General features: G+C 40.9%; 1 protein-coding gene across 2 annotated transcripts in view; it reads left to right on the top strand.

Moving 5' to 3' along the window:
• The first annotated feature begins 10,190 nt into the window (after nt 1-10,190).
• LOC120023450 (zinc finger protein DPF3-like) overlaps nt 10,191-24,590 on the top strand; it is a 37,137-nt gene continuing 22,737 nt past the window's right edge. For both annotated transcript variants that reach the window (XM_038967471.1, XM_038967470.1), the window contains exon 1: nt 10,191-10,272. In XM_038967471.1, coding sequence (XP_038823399.1) covers nt 10,241-10,272 — 32 coding nt within the window. In that variant the 5' untranslated portion in view covers nt 10,191-10,240. The remainder of the gene's footprint in view (nt 10,273-24,590) is intronic.

Below are 24,590 nucleotides of genomic sequence, written 5' to 3'. Positions count from 1 at the left end.
CCACATATCTTCTCCTGCCACATCTGCCATCGTGACTTCACTGCCAAGCTGTCAAAGCACCACTGTCGCGCCTGCGAGCAAGACGTGTGTGACGAATGCTCCCCAGAGCGTCGGCCGGTCCCCTTGCGGGGCTGGGACCACCGTGTCCGTGTTTGTGCAAACTGCAACCAGAAACCTGGCGACCTTTAATGGGACTGGCCCTCCTTCCTCAGAACACTGGACTGAAGGTTTGATTTGGGTATGCATGAACATCCATAGATCCCATTTTTAAACCGGTCTGTTTTTGTCAACATCAGGTTTAGATTTAGGATATTTGGTCTGCAAATAGCATTTCAGGTAACTGTTTCTGTGTAGACAACCTCTTTGGTATACATGGAGGTAATGGTTGTATGAAATTATGCTAGAAGACTGAATTCAGGATTTTAGATATGGAAAATAAACTTTTGTAGAAAACGTTTGTTCAGCTTGAAAGTCTGAGAGATGCATTGCCTTTGAGGTGTTGTGAGGTAGTCTGGGTACCAGTCTCTGTAACATTCCACTCCTTGTAAGTCATGTCATGAGCCAAATTGGCAAGTGACACGGCATACAAGGAGTGGAATGCAATAGCTGAACAGAGAACCCTGGGGAAAAAATCTGTACTTAACCTCATTATTTAATTCATAATGGATGGTATTTTTGTAATGTATCTGACCATTTCTGTTACTTGATGTGCATTATGCAACTAGAATTGAATTGAGTGGCAGTTACTTCCATTTGTTTGAATCTTGTTGAGCTTCTGTTTGTTGAACACGCAGATTCTCCTTTAACCCAGTTTAACATAACAAACGCAAGCCTACAGATCGCCATAAGCATAGGCTGATTGGACAATGAACTCAGCATTTCAGTTTCAACACATTTAATGATTTCTTTTGAGCCAATTGCTTCTGTGGCATTATTTGTCATCCACGCTAAAGACTGCATTGTCAAATAGATTGCATGTTTGTTCTTTCATATTTTGTGCTTTTTAGTCATTGAGATGTTATACCTCGTTAAGGGAGTTTTATGGGCTTTTCTGAATAACTTTTTGGTAATTTTATTAGCTTTTTTATTAGCTTTTTTTTTTACTGTAATCTGTTCTTTGCATACGACACTTGGATACGCACAGTCAGCTGGCATTTTTACCTGAACCATGTCACATCTTTGATGGTTATATGAATATGTGGCTGAAATGTAGTTAAAGCTTTAATTAATCAAATAACTTCTTTATATCCAGATCTATTGAAGTGTGTTTTGAAAGAGTAATTTTAAAAGTTCAACCAGGGGAACAGTTTTACCTGGATGCATGCTATGCATGACAGTAGACATTACCTTTACATTGGAGTTTGTAATAAAAAAATAAGTATAGACAAATAATAGTTGTCCTGTAAGAATTTGATATAATTGTCATTTTGGAGTGTTTTGTTTGAATTTTTTACTTTTGTCTAAGATGTAACCCTGTATAGAAATGACAATGAATCTGCATTGGCTGCTGTCAAAATGTTTATCTGGTTGAATGTCATTGTATAAAACTGATGTCTGTGTTGCACAGAATAATAGCCAGATAATGTAATTTGTCCCCAGCAAGTCCTGTTTCCAAAACCCATTACTTGAGATGAGACGCACCTTTGTGACAGAAATTAAGAAAATATACTGAATTCTTGTATCGACGCTCCTATTGTCGACATAAGAAAAGGTATGAAACACTATATTGTGCTCATATTAAGTGTGATAAAGTGTGGGTGTTTGCATATTCACAATGTCTGTTAGTGGTGGAATAACTTTAAGACTTCATATTATTATTAAAGTTGTATCAGCTCATGGCTGTTTATAATTATTGGGGGGGGGGGGGGGGGGGTTATTTAGTCAGGTTCAATTTCTAATGAGATGTTCCCTGCAATGTTTATATGTTGCATTGGGGGAAAGAAAGCACAATATCTTTGAGAAGTCTATAATTTACTCAGTTTTGAGCTCAATTGGTATCAAGAGACCTAACATGTTCCAGGAAAACCTTCTGCCTACATCACCAGCCTGTACCGTTGACACCAGGCAGGCTGCGTCCATGGACTCATGCTGCTTACGCCTAATCCTGGCTCAGGTACCGGGACCAGGCGATGTTTTTCCACTCAATTGTTCAGTGTTAGTGAACTGGTGCCGCTTCTTGTTTTTAGCTGATATGAGTAAAACTCAATGTGGTCGTCTGCTGCAATCTGCCATCATCCGTGATGAGCATGGTCTATTGCAACAGACAGATGTTTTTCTGCGCCGTTATTTGTCTGTTTGTGGCCCGCCTGTTAACTTGCAAGATTCTTGCCATTCTCCTTTGACCTCATCAAGTTTATTTCGCCCACCGGACTGCCGTTGACTGGATGTTTTGTTTGTACCACCATTCTTGGTAAACCCTAGACACTCGTGCGTGAATAGCCCAGGAGGCCGGCTGTTTCTGAGATACTGGAACCAGCGCGCCTGGCACCAATGATCATACCACACTCAGTCGCTAGAGACGCTTAGGTCACTCGTTTTGATCATTCTCACATTCAATCAAACAGTAACTGGATGCCTGTCTGAGTCGTGTGGCTTGCTATATAAAGCAGGCAGTCTGTAGGAGTGAACCATTTTCTTGAAGGGGGTGGTGTACCTAATAAACTGGTGTACATTGTCAGCATTCAATTTTCTATAATATACAGGGAGAACCCTAATCATTTTGACAGTTTACCCTATAGGCCACAGGTCCGTGTATGTTTCGTTATTTAGATTTCTAAGGCAAAACGGAGTGGAAAAACAGATTAGTTTTTCAAATTCAAAGATTAAAATCTGAAATCAACTCGTGTAAAAATTGGACATGGAATAATGGAAAACTAAATGTATACAACTTTTAGATTTGTTTTTTGTTCATACACGGAGTACACTCCCCCTCATAGAATATTCTCAGGGCTTAAGGGGGTTACAGCCTAAGTAGGCAGCACAAAGAAAGGAATAGACTATGAAAGTGACTGGAAGATAAAAAATAATGTTAGCTAACCCTTTTTTATTTTAGATCATTTGTTGGGCTGGAATTTCTCCTGTTGTCATTTCAATAAGTGTTTGAAAAATAAGAAAACAAAAGTAAAAGTTGTGATACAAACGTCTGACTGCCTCTTTATAATGCTTCGTGTTTGTGTTTAATACACTTGTCATCTGTAAATTCAAGGTTCTACTGTACATTCAAGTCTCAAATGGACTCCAGGGTTAACTCCTGTTCGCTACTGCTGTCCAGAGGACTTTAAGAGCTACTACATGCAATTGAATTAAATAGGCCTTTTTCTGAAATGTTAATATGAATGGCAAAAACCTTTGTTTATATCCATGAAAGGACACATTGAGGTTGTCAATACTGATTACTTTTAGGATTGCATAGGACAGGGCATGAAAATACATTTTTGGAATCATTTTGTGCTTTTTGGACCAAGAAACAGGTTTGAGGAGTCTGAATCAGAATGATATTCCCTATAATAAAATGTAGTCAATAGACACAATTCAACATTAAGACAATTGTGTCATTTCCACAATTACAAGTAACTTTTCATATAATGGGAAGTTGATCAGGTGTCTGGTCCTCAGTAGCTGCATCTGCTGACGACACAGAGGGACCAGATCAGTGATCCTAGATCAGCGATGCTACCCTGAGACACTCTGATCTTCCTTGATTTGTATGTGTGTAAGTAAGTGGGGCGGGGAGAGGAGTGTACTGTAGGTGTGTGTGGTGGCCTGGCTGGTCATTTGTTAGTGGGCTGTAGGCTCAGGCCTTTGCCTCTATTTAACATATGTCTGGCAGTAATTCTGAAAAATATTTATTTTATAGCAGAGCTTGGAACTCATAAAATATTTGGTTTTGGATCACAGGTAAAATGCTGCAATTACATTCACTTGTATTACTTATCTAGTGAAGGAAGGGAGGTAGGGGAAGGTTATTCTGCCAAACCCATCTACACCCATTTATCCACTCTCCACCCACGTTCCATCTATCAAACTTTTAGTAAAAAAACAAACACTTGAAGCAAATTTAAACATTGAATTAAACTGATTTAATCAAAGGGAAGTTGAAACAAGTGAGAAATGTTTAGTATGAGGGGAATAAAATAGTTGATTTGGCAGCCTGGCATTGGTGCTAGGGTTGGACAGTATCTAGATTTTCATACCCTCATACCGTGCCATCCCGGTGTCGTGTCTTTGCTATGCCGGATTAAGTGATGTGAAATGCTATTTTATAAAATAATTTCTCTAATTAATATTACCTGAATAAACTAATCATGTAAATGTAATTGTTACGAATCCCTTTGGCTCTACAGTCTAGGGGGGGGATGGCAACGAGACCCGTAACATAACTCATGCAAATTATAACAGTGAAAAAGTAACAGCGAGAACAAATAACCACAGACAACTTAAAATCTACCGTCAAACACTCATGGTTTATTTGTAAACACACGGTAATGGGGGAGCGGGAAAAGGGGCTGAGCTGGACCCAAGGAAAGAAATAATAAGCATTCAAAAACACCCCTAAGCTAGTCTACCTGCTTCAACAACAGCTAGCTAACTAACCAAAAATACAGAGGGTGGTCCACCCAGTTCTAACTAGTGTATTTAGACAAAGTTTACCTACGGGTAGTGTATGCCCATGGGCAACTTGTCTTGGTACCCCCTTTCCCACAATCAAACAAACAGTCAAACACCATAACCAAAACAATACTCACAGGTGGGACAAAGTGACCTGTAGGTGTAAAAACAAACGAGTGCTCAAAGAGAGATATTGCGAGATAGACACACAAAGAGATCGATCTCTAGAGAAAAAAAAACTGAATGGGTTTTTAAACCAAGGGAAAGGGGTTGTGATAGGGTAATGGAAACAGGAGGAGGTGTGTCTGATGACTGATTGGTGACTGATTGGGGATTGATGATTGCCACCTGTGAGGGGAGAAGGAGAGAAAAGAAACACACAGGATACACACACACAGGATACCTGTATCCGTAACAGTAATTAACTAGAAAGTCGGGGCACCACGGAATAATGTTTATAGAGCTGTTATCTTCTGAATAAACTCTTAAAGACCTGGTAATCGTTTATATCAATAACAGTCAATTATTAATCGTCACCTTATTCAGTCTCATCTGAACGTCGTAGAATTCTTGGTTATCTTCACGAACCCTGGCTAACAAGTTGAATCAGCAATACAACATTTGGTTTAATTATTTATTTACTAAATACCTAATTAATCACACAGAATTACATATACACAGGATGGATCATACATTGAGTACTAATTATGTCATAAAAGGAAACGTCACTAGCGCCAGAACCGATATGATGGCTGGTTACACAAAGAAAGGGGGTTCGGTTTGAATGAAAGTGCAGGAAGACTAAGGAACGAAAGGATTGGGTCTCTATCGGACCTTATGAAGCTATGCTATCGTAAATACAGAATCTTATGCATTCTAAATATCCGCCCATTTGGAAAAGGAAAATGCAAGAAATATTTACTCTGAACTGCGCTCCGATAGATTGGTCGTAGATGGAAGGCTGGGTTACCCAACAGAGATCTCTTGTCCTTTGAAGAATATGTCTGGTGGTAGAACGGATACGTTGTAGTACCGTCGTCGTGTGGTAGAACGGATACGTTGTAGTACCCTGTCTTTCTGAAGAGGTTGTCCGTCCTTTCCTAGCCACGCACATTTACAGCTGCTGCTGCTAACTCGACATCTGGGATGTATCACTTCTTTAGTGAATAAGAGTTCAAAGTTCATACCAAGTTGCCATACTATAAGCTCATGCTATATTCTGGCTGGTATAGTCGAAATTCATCCTTCCAGCATGTCGATCGTCACCTCCACGTTGAAATCGCCCTTTTTAATGTATGTACAGCAGTCCTCACGTCACCGGGAACACAATGCTAATTTCGTTAGGTTGTTGTCGTTCAACCTTTCGCAACCAGAGCTCACGCTGAGGTTGGCTTAGTTCTGTAGTTGATATTAGCCCTTTTAACGTACGGACAGCAGTCCTCACGTCGTCGGGAACATAAATTAACTTTCGTCAAGGGGCTTTTGTAGTGGTGGAGAGAAGGGCGTGTTTCATAGTTCACAACCAATGTCTGTTGGGCGGGGCCTTTGAGTGAGCAGAGTTTATTTTTATGAAAACAATTCTCTCATTTAGAAGCTAAAATTACATGTCATCTTTTCACAAATAGCTTCATATTTAAACATTTAAATTGCACAACAATTTCATGTGAATCTGATAACTAGAATGTGTAGACTTTCCAAGATACAGTTAATGTCATCCTGTCATTCGTAATAATGTCTCAGACAACAACTGATCTGACATCATATTCTTTAAGTACGAACGGATATTTTCAACTGGTTGGATTACCGAAATATGGTTCCGTTCCACACCCTTTTGATGTTACCAGACTCTTTCTATGTTAACAAAGGGCTTTCCAAGAGTCAAATCTGTATAGTAGAGAGAGGAAAGGGGGAAAGGTATTTATGGGGGTCATAAACCTCACCAACAGGGCAACGTCATGACAACGGGATATACGGTATTACTGGTAGTGCACTTAGCTAACATTAGCAAGTTAGCAAAACCCAGCAGGAGAGCGTCAGGGTCATCTATAGGCAATACCACACAACATGAGAGAAATGGAGAGACACACCTTGAGATCAGCATGCCTAACAGGAAGTGTAAAGAAGGAGCTTTCCTTGAAGGATGGGGAAGGAGAGTCTCAGCTGAAGTCCAAGAATTCTGATATGTTCTGTCCAGTTGTCCCTCAAACAGGCCTGCAGGTGCCAGCAACCAGCTTACATAGCATCTGTGAATGATCTGTGAGGATTGTCAAGACAGAGAGAAAGAGAGAGAGAGAGAGAATTAACAGTTGATTTGTGATTGTTTATTGCACTTGCTTTGGCAATGTTAACATATGTTTGCCATGCTAATAAAGCCCTTTTGAATTGAATTGAGAGAGAGTGATAATCACTGTTGAGCATTCAATTTAAAATAGTGTTAAACTGTTCTAGAGTCATATTGTCTCAGCACAGTAGAGTACAGCAGGGTTAGAGAAATATGCAGATTTACAGTCATGGGGACAGGATTATTGCTTCTCATCAGGGTGTGGTAGGAGGCGGTAGTGCATGACCTTGAGAGCATCATGTCCACTTGATAGAGCTGAGTGAATGGTCCTGTGTGTGTGTGTAATTGGTTTAATTATTTATTTACTAGCAAACTAAATGGTAACACAGGATAAACATACACCCTTAATACATTAGGGAAAGGTCCCTAGCGGAATGACACAACATATGGTGGCTTGTTACAAAGAAGATGAAGAGGGAGAGAGAGAGAGAGAGAAAGAGACACTTATCATTGATACATTTTAGGAACTATTCTCACAGTAATCATATACTTTGCACACAAACCGCCGCCCATTTGGAGTAAGAAATCATGAATGTGGGCTCCCGAGTGGCGCAGCGGTCTAAGGCACTGTATCTCAGTGCAAGATGTGTCACTACAGTACCTGGTTCGAATCCAGGCTGCATCACATCCGGCTGTGATTGGGAGTCCCATAGGGTGGTGCACAATTGGCCCAGCGTTGGCTGGAGTAGGCCGTCATTGTAAATAAGAATTTGTTCTTAACTGACTTGCCTAGTTACATTTTAAAAAAGTAATACATTTTTTATTTACGTTTAAATGCCTTCGTTCGCTGTGGATTTCTGTTGGAACCAGCCCTCAGGAAGGGTGTTGGGCCTTTCAGTGGCACGCTTGTAAGGCTCTGATTGTCCAAAAGGGGTCCCCCGTCTTCTACTGTTGTTTACTCTGGAAGATACTCCTTGGAAGGTAGGCTAGCCAGCCGTATCAACGGTTCCCATTGGTGATGAGGGTAGTAGAATACGTTGATTTGAGAAGAGTAGTAGAATAGGATGGTTTGAAGAGTAGTAGAATAGTCCCACGCTTTTCTAGATATTTTACTTAGGACAGCTAATCAGCCATACCGTGATTGTCCGGTAGGTGAGCTTTTCGCCTCTACCTCGCGTTGATATTCAGAGTTCGATCCACTTTGGATGTGAGCTACAGCTACACTGGTCTCAATGTTAATTTCTTTACCGATCCTTTCATGCACTCTTGTCGAGAGGGACGGTTCCGTCAGGCTGACACTCTCTCTGACCTCACTCTGGGCGTGGCTACTTACTGTGCAAAGTTTATAGGAGGCTAATTATCCCTTATGGCTCCTAAAATCATATTCCTGTCTAAACAAAAATACTTTAATTATTTTTCATATTTCATGCACAACGTAAAGGATGGAGACTTCATACTAGTGTTTAGAGCATTGGGCCAGTAACCGAATGGTTGCTGGATCGAATCCCCTAGCTGACAAGGTAAAAATCTGTCGTTCTGCCCCTGAGCAAGGCAGTTAACCCACTGTTCCCCGGGCGCCGAAGACATGGATGTCGATTATAGCAGCCCCCCGCACCTCTCTGATTCATAGAGGTTGGGTTTAATGCGGAAGACACATTTCCGTTGAATGCATTCAGTTGTACAGCTGACTAGGTATCCCCCTTTCCCTTACATGTAGTGTATATACTTTACAAGTTACACTATTTCCTTTATAACACTTTTAATGACATCACAAAATAACAACCCATATGACATTTTTATTCTTTAGCTCGCCTCTGACCATTCCCCACATTCTCTGTTAGGAATATTGTTTCAGTATTTGCTTTAGAACGTGTTAGAGCTTCGGCGGGAAAAGTCTCTGGAGACAAAGAAACATTCCTGTGTGAATTTGGAGAGGGATGTTCTCTCTCCTTGATTTATAACAGGGCATAAGGTGTCAACTCCTCCCCACCAGGTCCCTCCTCCCCCCCTCTGTGGGTGAGAGAGGGTCTGGTTACTGTCATCCATTGCCAAGCTGACCTGACCCATTCGGAACTTCACAGGACAGTCATGACAACCCATACCAATAAAAAGGCTTATTTTAACTTACTGTATAGGCAGATTAAACTACATGAAGTTCATGGTGATCAGCTAAAATACAGTACTGTGCTTTTCTCCTGCGGGAACAGTCAGATTTCACACACACACACACACACACACACACACACACACACACACACACACACACACACACACACACACACACACACACACACACACACACACACACACACACACACACACACACACACACACACACACACACACTATAGCTTAATTGGATATTGTTGTTTGTGTAAGCAATACAGATTTAGGATCTTAATTTGATCACTCTTTTGTTGCTGATAATTCTGCACAGTAGGTTATGCTAAATTGTAGTGTATTCAAGGCTTCAAAAGGCTTCTAAAGTTTGTAATTCCATTTTAAAATGCCAGACTTGAAAAATGTATCAACCCCTACAAAATGTTTTCATTAATTAATAATCTAAATTTCCTGTTGCTGCAGGATAATTTTTCTGCTGCAAACTGACTCAAACTAAGATCCTACATCTGTAGCTAAGTTATCTATGCAAAGTGCCAATTATTTCCAGTAACTGCTCTTCATTATTACTCTGTCAATAAACACCATCAGCTGACAGAAGATCTAGCTAAGTTAGCTACAGAAAGTAATGGAGAAATCTCACTTTTCTGCAGTAGCTCTGGTTGGGCAATGGGTAGCTCTGGCTAGCATGACTATAGCCAGTAACCAGTTAGGGCTAGCTGGCCACTGGCTAACTAGCCCTAGCCAGCCAGCTAATGCAAGACAACTTTATTCAGTTGTTGTTGAGTTTGTTATATTGGCATGCTAACTTCATAATACGTTCCTGTCACACTCACACAGTCTACTATTTTCTTTGTGCTGACAGCCGAGGCTGTAAACACAACCCCTAAGCATCATGAATATTCTATAAGGGGGCGTGTACTTCCAGGTGTGAACAAAACCAAAATCAGAAATGTAATAATAGATGTTGTTATTTGTTTTCCATTATTTAATGTCAAATTCTGACACTATATCTGAGAAAATAAGTTGATTTCCGATGTTCGTTTTTCTAATTCAGAAACGAAAAACACGAAAAACGAAATACAGATCTTTTTCGTTTTTTCATTCTCCGTTTTGCCTCGGAAATTAAAGTAACAAAACCTTCACGGACCCACCCCGAGCCCTGATTGGTTGGTTTTTCGTAGGTTTCACTCAGAACTGCAAGACGCTGATATTGCGTTACAGTTTAGCAAAATGGCGGCTGTCATTCAGAACCCACTTAAAGCGTAAGTAAATTAACAAATTGATTAAATTCTGTTGTGTTACTTTGTTGCCAATACTTGAATTACATGGAACCGTACTTTTAAGCAAATACAAGACGCGTGCAAATGAGGGAATAATGCTGTCGTAACAATTTGTGTATTTCTACTTGCTGAGCCGAATTAATGTGTCAGTGCTTTCACCGAAGTAGACTGCTTAGTTTATTAGACATTTCTGCATATTATGGTTTACAATCTTATGTGTGATATGCGGATTATCCCATGTGTCATACTAATTGCGTTTTAGGCCTGTAACCTCAACATGATCATTTATTGACTCATTTGAACCGATTCTTGAATATATCTGAACGTTACTTCAAAATTTAGCACAAAAGTGTTTCAACATGCACTCTGCTATTACGAGGACGAGTGAAAGACGATTGCAAGAATTTTCCATATTTCCGGAATAACATTGACATCCCGAGTCTTTTATAGTTGGTGTGTATTGTCGAGATGTCAACTTTGGCTGAGCGCAGACGTGACCAGGACCCGGTAGGTAGAGCAAGGCAGGAGGCATTTTACATTTGCATGCCTTTCCGCCCGAAAGCGAAGTGACAGCAATGCGAGCCCCGGAATTTCCGTTGGAGATAGCCCTATGCATTTTGTAAAGTGCCTGTGCAGTTAAGTTTTATCCTATCCTCTGTGTGCTCACTAATGAGTCAACAGTATTTATCCTGTTTTGTCCGTGACGCCATTTTTTTCTATTAGAGCTTATATTGTCAGATAATATATATATATTAGCCCCCCAAAAAAACAATTGCCAATTTAGAAGTTTTTAGGCAAGTTTGTATTGAGTGATGTTGCCACCTCATGTACATTTTCTCAGAGAAATACAAACAAGGCCTACTGGTAAGTCATTTCTTTGTTGCTACCCATGTTTGAGCACTGACAGACTGTTTGTAGGAGAGTTAAGGTATAACCAGACCTTTTGGAACGTGCATTAGAGATGGTGAGACTTTCTGGAGGTGAAGAACAAGGGATGTAACTTGACTGTGCCTTTAAGTGGAGGACTGGTGCAGATTAGCCAGGTCCATGATCCTGGGCCCATCTGTCAGGACATGCTCTGACCAGGAGGAAGTGTTGGGCACAGGCAGCAAGGCAGGAGACCATCTGCTCTTCTGTAGAGGTACCCTGGCACCCCCACGGGCCCTACAGGATCAGGGAAGCGTGCTCCTCGCCCACCACTTACGTATAGATGCATCATTATTTTACGCTTACGACTACATAAACGAGCTTGAAGAGCTCTACCACTGACGAGCATAAAGGATGGTCTTGTTTAATTTCATGGCTGTGGTGGTTCCCAGTTGGCACAAAGTAGCGTAGTTTGAGACTGTGCCATTTTTATCAATTTTGTGGGACTCATTTCCTTTAAACCACTTTACCCTTGTATCCAACAAGATCAACCTAATCATTCTACTTTGCCTGAATGGGCTGCTTCTTCATCTCCTAGAGGTTTTAACATGTATAATGTCTCCTCGCTATAAGCTGTGCTTAATGAAGTGTTTCAATCTGCTATAATTAGCTACTGTTTCGGGTTTCAGACTTCATCTCACACATTTGTCAGATTATAATTAGTCACACTTGACACTAATTGGATGTTGCTCATGTGGACCAGTTTGACCTTTTTTTAATCAAGAGTATTCTCCTTTGAGATGAGGCAAATGAATTGGAGTCTTCTTGGCTTTGTTATAGAGAAGGATATGGCAATCGTGGGTGTAGCCAAAGTGTTGCTCCTCCCACACTGTGTGTGTTATGCATGGGAGAGTGATGGAAAGGGACAAGGGGCTCTTCAACCTACTGATAAAATGGAACTCAAAATATTGAGTCTGTATGTGCACAGGCCATGTGTGTTATTGGTATTCTTTATCAAGATGACTGTGAAATGGCTTTCTTGCTAGAGTCGATGTGTTCGATAGGAAACAGTCTCTCTCTAGACCCTCCCCTCTTGCAGGGCTGCAGCAATGGCTTCCTGTAAAGCTCAGATGCACCTGCAAAGAGCGAAGACATTTGCCTGAACCGATCGCAAAAGGCAGAAGTATCTGAAGAAAATTGGTATTCTGAAAAATGTGTATTTTATTGCCCTTTGTCAGCCTGTAGAGTATCAAGGTAAAGACAACAAGATTGCTTCTAACTGTAACTCCAGCCCTCATAGGCCCTAAGCTAAAACTCTTGGGGTTCCTCAAATGTAGTGTAAAAGACAATGGAATTTATGTTCCGATTTAAGCTACTGCAGATCGCTTGCCTGGCCTCCTGAAAACTGTGGGTTGAGAGGTCATTCTCTTTTATGCAAAATGTGCGTTTATGTAATGCTCACACTAAGGGCTGGGCACAGATATGACACCCCAAACCGTTGACAGGAGCACACTGATAGAGGAGGCCCCAGCAGCCAAGAGATTTGCTTTTGGTTTCCCCCCCACTCACATCTGTAAGATAGTGTGTATGCTCTTGAGGTAGGCCTATCCTTACTGTAGCTCAGTTGCACACAGTGTCTGTCTGGTTAGCTGTGGTATGTCTTTTACAGTTGGAATAACCTTCCAACCACTTCAATGTCACAAAGGCCCTAAAAAACAAACAGTTGAAAAAAATAACTTATTCAAGAGGGGAAAAAAAGAGAGAGAGCAAAGACATGAGTAAGTGTTAGCAGGGCCTCGCTCACCTACTGTGCTCTCAGACGCTGATGCTCGTCACTCATTATGAGTGTTAGAGAGATCTCTCACCTAGGCCACCGCACCTGCTGCTCAGGGCACTGAGGGCAGTGCACTCGAATGAAAGAGGGCAGGAAACTGAGACAGTTAACACCTCATAACTGAGGGAGCTATCAACATTCCTTTCGCTGCTTGTTTTTCTATCCCCTGGCTGTTTTTTTTGTCAGACACATTATCCTCTACTGAAGCTTGACGGAAGTGATCTAGGTACAGCATTCAGATTCACATGACAAGATAATGGCTACTGTAATTTGTGGGGTAGTTTTAGGCCCATTTAGGGCCAGCACTTTTTAAGTAGTAGCCTAATGATTGTATTGTTAACAGGTACAACACACGTATGCCATACAGCAGTTACAATCTTGAAACATGATTGAGGTGCCATGACATGTTACAATTTCCTGTGCTGCTCAGAGGCTGTGTAGGGCCATAAGCAAACAAGAAAATGCTCATCCAGAGGAGGTGCTCCTAGTGCTCCTCCTTATTTTTCTCAGTTTTAATTTGATTTTTTATTCTTAATACAGACAGAACAGGTAGAGGGAAAAACACACATGTATCCCGTACCAGATCAAACCCACACCAACCCCCCATGCTCCACCCTAAATAAAGCAGGCATGATATAGAATTTGAGTACTACAAGAAACAAACAGAATATAATCAAACAAAAAGTAAAGAAGAGTAAAAATAGTGATACAAATTTTAATTTGTGTTGGTTTATGGAGTTGTGAAATTAGCTGGGTCCATGTCTTCTACAAAGGATATGAAAGGTAGCCAGCTATTATAAAATGTAATTGCAGATCCCCTAATGGAGCAGTGCATTTTCTCTAGCTTGAGGTGTTGCATGCCTTCCTTTATCCATTGGAAACTGATCCTTCCACTTAAATAGTATAAGACATCTAGCTAGAAGACTAGTAAATGACAGCATGTTTGCTATATAACTATTTAGAGGAGGTGCCACTTGTAAAATGATATACAGGCAGAAGGTTTCATAGGTCTCTCCAGTATCTTAGAAAACTTCTCAAATTGATATCCAGAAATCTTTAAATTTCTGGCATGTCCAAAACATGGCAGTAAAGTAGCAGGAGCCTGCTTACATCGGTCACAAGTGGAATCTATTTCTGGTCTAATCGTGGATAATTCTGCCTTTGACCAATGTTGTGGCCGGTGATTGTAATGCAGGGAAACACAACTCTAGATCACCTTTACTCCACACAGAAACACATACAAAGCTCTCCCTCCAATCTGACCATAACTCTATCCTCCTGATTCCTGCTTAAAAACTCACAGGAAGTACCAATACGGAAGTGGTTCGATGAAGCGGATGCTAAGCTACACAGACTGGAATATGTTCCTGGATTCATCCGATGTCATTGAGGAGTTTACCACATCAGTCACCGGTTTCATTAATAAGTGCATCGACTATGCCATTCTCACAGTGACCATACGTACATGTAGGGCTGGGCGGTATACCGTATTTTATGATATACTGGTATTGATGCACGGACCGGTTTGGGTTTTTACTTTACCTTCTATGATGGTATTTTAATGTTTGGTTTGTTAAATGTGTTACACCGTGTGTAACATCCATTTTTATAGTTTACTTCTCTACCTCAGTCATCTCTCTCCATGGCTTTCCACACAGACCTAGCCCCGCCCCCTGTCACTCAAGGAGCGCATTTGTTTTTCCTTGACCACAAGACACTTGCGTTCAGTCTGCATGGTCAATGCAGCAGATGGAACATTGTTGATGTCGACAATACTGTTTTCACTATGCTTCTTAATATAAATCCACTAGTGTTCTATAATTACACTATTAGTTTGTGTTTCTTACATCTTCAAACAGATAGTTTAGCAAGTTGGGCCTAAATGTTAGCTGCTAATCGCTAGTTAGCTGGCTGGCAAGCTAGCTAGCTAATAAATGTACTGAGTCAGAGCAAACATAATTAGCTATGCAGCCTGATTTAATACTAGTGATGGTGTAGACCTAAATCAGCATGTTGTTTATGCAACAGTGTCTTCTAAATCAAAGAGGAATATGCAAATTGTTCTCAACTGGCCTACCTGGTTAAATAAAGGTAAAATAAAAAAGGATTAATGTGTTAGCTATATGAAGTAGCTAAGAGAAAACAACATTTAATATAGCCAAAGATTATAGGGTCCCCTAGGAAACACTTACCAACACTTTGGTGCCTACTCTGTCACAATAATTCCTCCCTGGCATTTTCATTCGTTGTAATGTAAAACACTGTATTCAAAGTGGCCACTATTATATTCTAACTATAGAATTAGAATAATCATTCTATTTCCATGATTCCAACAGTTCACCCAAGTGTTTTGCTCTAAATCGCAAGTCAAATCTCAATTGCAACATTTGGTTAAAAATATGGCCTAGATTGTTTGCCTGTATCGTGCAGCCCTACGTGGCAGTGTGGAAATTATCTCAATTGAGTGCAGGAAATGCAGAAAATTATTTTTGGTTGAATTGAACAGTAGAAAACAATCAGAATGGAGAAAGCCATTGAAATCACTTCGAATGTATGTGTTTTTACCCTAGGGTCACGCACAAATCATGCCGCAAATTTAGAACTTAAAAATTCCATCATACTGTAAATTGTTATTATTATTTAATATTTTTAAATACCGTGATATATTTTGGTTATTTCACCGATGCCTACGTACATATTAGAGGTCGACCGATTATGATTTTTCAACACCGATACCAATTTATTGGAGGACCAAAAAAAGCTGATAACGATTTAATCGGCTGATTTTTATATATATATTTGTAATAATGACAATTACAACAATACTGAATGAACAATGAACACTTTTATTTTAACATATTATAATACATAAATAAAATCTATTTAGTCTCAAATAAATAATGAAACATGCTCAATTTGGTTTAAATAATGCAAAAACACAGTGTTGGAGAAGAAAGTATAAGTGCAATATGTGCCATGTAACGTTTAAGTTCTTTGCTCAGAACATATGAAAGCTGGTGGTTAAATATTCCCTGTTCTTCAATATTCCCAGTTAAGTTTTAAGTTGTAGTTACTATAGGAATTATGATGCGTCGACTATTTCTCTCTACTATTTGTATTTCATATACCTTTGACTTGGATGTTCAAATAGGCACTTTAGTATTGCCAGCCTAATCTCAGGAGTTGATAGACTTGAAGTCATAAACAGCGCAGTGCATCAAGTATTGCTGAGAGCTGCTGGCAAACGCAGTAAAGTTTGAATGAATGCTTACGAGCCTGCTGCTGCCTACCACTGCTCAGTCAGACGGCTCTTATCAAATATCAAATCATATACTTAAATATAATATAATAAACACAGAAATACGAGCCTTAGGTCATTAATATGGCCAAATCCGGAAACGATCATTTCAAAAACAAAATGTTTATTCTTTCAGTGAAATACGTAACCGTTCTGTATTTTATCGAACGGGTGGCAACCCTAAGTCTAAATATTGCTGTTACATTGCACAACCTTCAATGTTATGTCATAATTATGTAGAATTCTGGCAAATTAGTTCGCAACGAGCCAGGCGGCCCAAACTGTTGCATATATCCTGACTCTGCGTGCAATGAACGCAAGAGAAGTGACACAATTTCCCTAGATAATATTGCCTGCTAACATGAATTTCTTTTAATTAAATATGCAGGTTTAAAAAAATGTTACTTCTGTGTTTTGATTTTAAGAAATGCATTGTTTATGGTTAGGTACATTCGTGCAACGATTGTGCTTTTTCGCGAATGGGCTTTTGTTAAATCATCACCCGTTTGGCGAAGTAGGCTGTGATTCGATGATAAATTAACAGGCACCACATTGATTATATGCAACGCAGGACAAGCTAGTTAACCTAGTAATATCATCAACCATGTGTAGTTAAGTGATTATGTGAAGATTGGTTGTTTTTTACAAGATAAGTTTAATGCTAGCTAGCAACTTACCTTGGCTCCTTGCTGCACTCACATAACAGGTGATCAGCCTGCCATGCAGTTTCCTCGTTGGAATGCAATATAATCGGCATCCAAAAATGCCGATCACCGATTTGTTATGAAAACTTGAAATCGTCCCTAATTAATTGGCCAAGCCGATTAATCGGTCGACCTCCAGTACATATCCCAACCAGAAGCCATGGATTACATGCAACATCTGCACTGAGCTAAAGACGAGAGCTGCCGCTTTTTAAGAAGTAGGACTGTAGTCTAAACGCTTATAAGAAATTCCGCTACGACCTGGACTAGGATCGAATCCTACTACTCCAGCTCTGACGCTCATTGGATGTGGCAGGGATTGCAAACTATCATGGCGTAAGGTAGTGTGTACGCTTATTACTGTGAAATTATTAACGGTACCACTTGCTATAAGTTAGCAAGAAATTATAAAATAATTGTAACTAAGGCAATGCATTCTTGGAGACATATATTTTACAAAAACAAAGGAGATTTTATTTAGAAATAACCAGGGTAAAGCAATGAATGTACAGGATGAATGAATAATCAAGATTGTGATGGCAAAATTATGTACTAAAGAGAATAAATCACACAGTTATTATTGATATTTCAGAACGAAACTAGGCAGGGATTATATATGATAAGTATAGCTATTAATCATAAAAGTAATAGGTTGCACGCTCGCATTCAAATCGGAGAAAAGATTGCTGAGATTGATCTGGATACTCTTAAGTATATCCTGTCTGGAACCAACGGTCTTCAGCGAACTCTCCATGGTGTAGAGTCCAGACCAAACCATTTCAATAGTCCAGTATCTCAAGGTCCCTGCGCGTGGTAGTCCTTGGTGGTTCATAAATGACAGCAACCATACGGCTGGTCGCTGTCCGAACACAAGGATTGGTGTTCACACATTCAGAGGTGAGGCTCCCTGTCAGGAGAGCTCGGGTTGAGGGGATAGTTCCTGGGGCTGGGTCAGCCCCCATTCATTGCCTGCAATGTTCTGTGACTTATGCCAGGTCATGCGTTAATCAATTGTTCACATACAGTTGAAGTCGGAAGTTTACATACACTTAGTTTGGAGTCATTAAAACTAGTTTTTCAACCACTCCACAAATTTCTTGTTAACAAACTATAGTTTTGGCAAGTCGGTTAGGACAGCTACTTTGTGCATGACACAAGTAATTTTTCCAACAATTGTTTACAGACAGATTATTTCACTTATAATTCACTGTATCACAATTACAGTGTGTCAGAAGTTTACATACACTAAGTTGACTGTGCCTTTAAACAGCTTGGAAAATTCCAGAAAATTATGTTGTGGCTTTAGAAGCTTCTGATAGGCTAATTGACATAATTTGAGTCAATTGGAGGTGTACCTGTGGATGTATTTCCAGGCCCACCTTCAAACTCAGTGCCTCTTTGCATGACATCATGAGAAAATCAAAAGAAATCAGCCAAGACCTCCACAAGTCTGGTTCATCCTTGGGAGCAATTTCCAAATGCCTGAAGGTACCAGGTTCATATCTACAAGTAATAGTACACAAGTATAAACACCATGGGACCACACAACCGTCATACCGCTCAGGAAGGAGACGCCTTCTGTCTCCTAGAGATGAATGTACTTTGGTGGAAAAAGTGCAAATCAATCCCAGAACAGCAAAGGACCTTGTGTAGATGCTGGAGGAAACAGGTACAAAGTATCTATATCCACAGTAAAACGAGTCCTATATCGACATAACCTGACAGGCCGCTCAGCAAGGAAGAAGCCACTGCTCCAAAACCGCATAAAAAAGCCAGACTATGGTTTACAACTGCACTTGGGGACAAAGATCGTACTTTTTGGAGAAATGTCCTCTGGTCTTATGAAACAAAAATAGAACTGTTTGGCCATAATGACCATCGTTATGTTTGGAGGAAAAGGGAGGATGCTTGCAAGCTGAAGAACACCATCCCAACCGTGAAGCACGGGAGTGGCAGCATCATCTTGTGGGGGTGCTTTGCTGCAGGAGGGACTGGTGCACTTCACAAAATAGATGGCATCATGAGGATGGAAAAATGTGTGGATATATTGAAGCAACATCTCAAGACATCAGTCAGGAAGTTAAAGCATGGTCGCAAATGGATCTTCCAAATGGACAATAACCCCAAGCATACTTCCAAAGTTGTGGCAAAATGGCTTAAGCACAACAAAGTCAAGGTATTGGAGTGGCCATCACAAAGCCCTGACCTCAATCCTATAGAAAATTTGTGGGCAGAACTGAAAAAGCGTGTGCGAGCAAGGAGGCCTACAAACCTGACTCAGTTACACCAGCTCTGTCAGGAGGAATGGGCCAAAATTCACCCAACTTATTGTGGAAGGCTACCCAAAACGTTTGACGCAAGTTAAACAATTTAAAGGCAATGCTACCAAATACTAATTGAGTGTATGTAAACTTCTGACCCACTGGGAATGTGATGAAAGAAATCAAAGCTGAAATAAATAATTCTCTCAATCATTATTCTGACATTTTTCATTCTTAAAATAAAGTGGTGATCCTAACTGACCTAAGACAGGGAATTTTTTACTAGGATTAAATGTCAGGAATTGTGAAACTGAGTTTAAATGTGTTTGGCTATGGTGTATGTAAACTTCCGACTTCAACTGTAAATAGAGGATCCTTTGTACACTAATGTCTTCCACTGCCTGTTTGAAGACTGATCGCACAGATATCAAACCGTATACTGTTTGGGTGTAAGGGTAATGGCTGTTAATTGTCAGAAAAGCACACACATTAAAAAAAAAAAAATCATTACACACATCTCAACACATTTAGCCATGTTATTTTCAGTCTGTTTATGCAGTTTGCTTGAGGAAATAATTGTTTGTTCCACTTTTTCATGCAGTGTATTGTCCTCCAATGGAGAAGTTCTTTGGCTAAGTCTTTGTCATCATCACTCTTCGTCAGAACTTAGCTGTGTCCATGTCTCTGGCAGATGTCTGAGTACCCTTGTTGCTGATGGGAGGAGCTTTGATGTAGACTAGAGTTGTAAGATGAGCAGAAGAAGGGAAGGACGACTGCTGGGAGTGCTTCCCCTTTCCTTTGTTCTCTGGCCAGTGAAGAGGTCCATGTGTATTCTTATTGCAGATGTGTTAATTTGACCATCCTCTACAACTGATTTCAAATGAAAACCCAGCCGTGAGCCTACCAAATGAGCTAAATGCCTTCTATTCTGGCTTCGAGGCAAGCAACATTGAACCATGCGTGAGAGCACCAGCTGTTCCATACGACTGTCTGTTCATGTTCTCCGTAGCCGATGTGAGTAAGACCTTTTAAACAGATTAGCATTCACAAAGCCACAAGGCCAGACTAATTACCAGGACGCATACTTGGAGCACGTGCTGAACAGCTAGCAACTGTCTAGACTGACATTTTCAATCTCTCCCGGACCCAGTCTGTAATTACTACATGTTTCAAGCAGACCACCATAGTGCCTGTGCCCAAGAACGCAGTGGTAAGCTGTCTAAATGACTATCACCTCGTAGCCTAGAAATGTTTTGAAAGGCTGGTCATGGCTCACATCAACACCATCATCCCAGACACCCTGGACCCACTCCAAATCACATACCGCCCCAACAGATCCACATATGACGCAATCTCTATTGCAGTCCACACTGCCCTTTCCTACCTGGACAAGAGGAACACTTATGTGAGAATGCTGTTCATTGACTACAACTCACTGTTTAACACCATAGTGCCCTCCAAGCTCATCACTAAGCTAAGAACCCTGGGATTAAACACCTCCCTCTGCAACTGGATCCTGGACTTCCTGATGGACTGCCCCCCAGGTGTTGAGGGTAGACATCAACACATCCGCCACACTGACCCTCAATACGGGGACCCCTCGGGTGCGTGCTTAGTCTCCTCCTGTACTCCCTGTTCACCCACGACAGTGGTAGGCCTGATCACTGATGACTATCAGACAACCCATAGGGAGGAGGTCAGAGACCTGGCAGTGTGGTGCCAGGACAACAACCTCTCACTCAACGTCAGCAAAACAAAGAAGATGATCGTAGACTACAGGAAACGGAAGGTCGAGCACGCCCCCATTCAAATCAACGGGGCTGTAGAGGAGTGGATTTAGAGCTTCAAGTTCCTGTGTAAACATCACTAAGGATCTATCATGGTCCACACACACCAACACAGTCATAAAGTGAGCATGACAACGCCTCTTCCACCTTCAGGAGGCTGACAAGATTTGGTATGGGACGGGCCCTCAGATCCTCAAAGTTATACAGCTGCACCATTGAGAGCATCTTGACTGGCTGCATCAGCGCTTGGTATGGCAACTGCTTGTCATCCGACCTCAAGGCGCTACATAGGGTTGTGCGTACAACTCAGTAGATCACTGGGGCCGAGTTCCCTGCCATCCAGGACCTCTACACCAGGCGGTGTCAGAGGAAGACCCTAAAATTGTCAAAGCCTCTAGCCACCCAAGTCAGACTGTTCTCTCTACTACTGCACAGCAAGCATTACCAATGCACCAGGTCTGGAACCAACAGGACCCTGAACAGCTTCTACCCCCAAGCCATGAGACTGCTAAATAGTTCTTTAAATCTAGTCGATACTAGAACATACATTTTTGTACTTTCGGTACTTCTGTCAAATGTGTCTCACGGATCAACTATCAGTGCTGCTGATGTCCCCCTTATAGAGCAAAAGCACTGTGCCTGCTCCTCTTAGCCTTCACTGGGAGTCTGGGCTGCATCACGTCAGCTCCCCACTCATGCCGCACAGAAGTTAACACACTTAAATAATGTGATAAAGCATTTAGGAATGTTGAAACTGTTAAGGCCAGCATCCCGGAGTCACATCTTCACTGTTGACGTTGAGACTGGTGTTTTGCGGGTACTATTTAATGAAGCTGCCAGTTGAGGACTTGTGAGGCGTCTGTTTCTCAAACTAGACACTCTAATGTACTTGTCCTCTTGCTCAGTTGTGCACCGGGGCCTCACACTCGTTCTATTCTGGTTAGAGACAGTTTGCGTTGTTCCGTGACGGGAGTAGTACACAGCGTTGTACGGGATCTTCAGTTTCTTGGCAATTTCTCGTATGGAATAGCCTTCATTTCTCAGAACAAGAATAGACTGTCGAGTTTCAGAAGAAAGTCCTTTGTTTCTGGCCATTTTGAGTCTGTAATCGAACCCACAAATGCTGATGCTCCAGATACTCAAATCGTCTAAAGAAGGCCAGTTTTATTGCTTCTTTAATCAGAACAACAGTTTTCAGCTGTGCTAACATTATTGCAAAAGGGTTTTCTAATGATCAATTAGCCTTTTAAAATGATAAACTTGGATTAGCTAACACAACGTGCCATTGGAACACAGGAGTGATGGTTGCTGATAATGTGCCTCTGTACACCTATGTAGATATTCCAGTAAAAATCTGCTGTTTCTAGCTACTATAGTCATTTACAACATTAACAATTCTACTAGAGGTCGACCGATTCTGATTTTTCGATACCGATTATTGGAGCACCAAAAAAAGCCGATGCCGATTTTTAAAATTATTTTATTAATTTATTTATTTATAGTATATATATATATATATATATATATCACAAAAGTGAGTACACCCCTCACATTTTTGTAAATATTTGACTATATCTTTTCATGTGACAACACTGAAGAAATGACACTTTGCTACAATGTAAAGTAGTGAGTCTACAGCTTGTATAACAGTGTACATTTGCTGTCCCCTCAAAATAACTCAACACACAGCCATTAATGTCTAAACCGCTGGTAAACAAAAGTGAGTACACCCCTAAGTGAAAATGTCAAAATTGGGCCCAAAGTGTCAATATTTTGTGTGGCCACCATCATTTTCCAGCACTGCCTTAACCCTCTTGGGCATGGAGTTCACCAGAGCTTCACAGGTTTCCACTGGAGTCCTCTTCCACTCCTCCATGACGACATCACGGAGCTGGTGGATGTTAGAGACCTTGCACTCCTTCACCTTACGTTTGAGGATGCCCCACAGATGCTCAATAGGGTTTAGGTCTGGAGACATGCTTGGCCAGTCCATCACCTTTACCCTCAGCTTCTTTAGCAAGGCAGTGGTCGTCTTGGAGGTGTGGGTGAACAGGCAGTGGCTCGGGTGGATGTTGTCCTTTGATCTTTTTGGCCTTCCTGTTACATCGGATGCTGTAGGTGTCCTGGAGGGCAGGTAGTTTGCCCCCGGTGATGCGTTAGGCAGACTGCACCACCCTCTGGAGAGCTCTGCGTTTGCGGGTGGCACGGTTGCCGTACCAGGCAGTGATACAGCCCGACAGGATGCTCTCAATTGTGCATATGTAAAGGTTTGTCATCTGTATCCCAATTAAATCGGAAAAACAAGGTCTATAAGTCTATGCATGAATAGGCCTAGGCTACATCTTGATTTATCCAATTTATCAATAGAGATTTACTATTCAAATCAATTATTACTGTTATGTCGTTAGATTGATTAAAACAAACAAAAATTGATTGTATAATTCATTCATTAATGCATACTTGGCTGTCTCTGAAAAATGTTGATGTAAATATTTTTCAAATATAATGATATTAAACTCATAAAATGCCCCTACAATTGAGCAGTAGCTGACTTTATCTGTCTGGATCAAGTGCCATTTTGTGACTTTGGTTAATATGCCTTTTTTTGCAGTGGTATCGATTTGGTATCGAGTATTGTGATGGTATCGAGAATCGTGATACTAAACCTGGTATCAGTATCGAAGTCAAAATTCTGGTATTCTGACAACACTACTCGGTACTGATACCCATTGTCTATATAGACAATTTATCATTACTGATTGTGTATTTATTACTTTTATTATTATGTAATATTACTTTTCTTTCACTGCATTATTGGGAAGGGCCCCTAAGTAAGCATTTCACTGTTAGTCTACACATGTATACGAAGCATGTGACTAATAAAATTTGAGGCCAGGTTTATAACCTTTGAATGCACGTGTGATCTCACTGCTCTGACATTTCCACAAGGCCTAGAATAACATTAATAATGCCAATCACTACTCACTGACTTTGTTAGTTTATAACATGATGATTTTTCCAAGATGCCATCCTATCTGATGGTTAGGTTAGTCTTTAAGCTTCATTCTCTCTCTCTCGTGACTTCTCTTACGCTCTCTCATGCGCTCTCCTTGCCTTGTGTACCTGGGACTGTTTACTCTTCACAACCACACACGCAGGCTCTTTCCCAGAATCCTCAAACACTGTGGCTTTCTCGAACTGCGGAGCCTTCCTTTATGTGAGGGACAACATTCCAAGCATGTCTGTTTATTTGCTGGAAGCTGTCTAATCAGGGAATTAGGGAGAAAGAGGATAGGGTCGTAGGATAAGGAGAGAAGGCAGATTTTGGCTTTTTTGCTCGGCCTAAGCATGTCTCTTCTCTGATCAAGGCTGGGAGAGCTGCGACTAAAGCGCCTCCATTAAGTGTTTGTCTTATCAAAATGGCTGCCTGTGGGTATTGTAATTGAGAACATGTGGTGAAAATTAATTACAGCTATATGTGTTGTTGCCATGTTCAAGAAGCTGTCTGCCAGTGGCAGGCCCAACTAGGTAGACCTTTGCAGAGGCAAA

This window comes from Salvelinus namaycush, chromosome 28, assembly GCF_016432855.1.
Source record: "Salvelinus namaycush isolate Seneca chromosome 28, SaNama_1.0, whole genome shotgun sequence".
Classification (NCBI taxonomy): Eukaryota; Metazoa; Chordata; class Actinopteri; order Salmoniformes; family Salmonidae; genus Salvelinus; species Salvelinus namaycush.
Note: the sequence above shows the minus strand (reverse complement) of the source record. Positions and strands in the feature narration are given on the sequence as shown.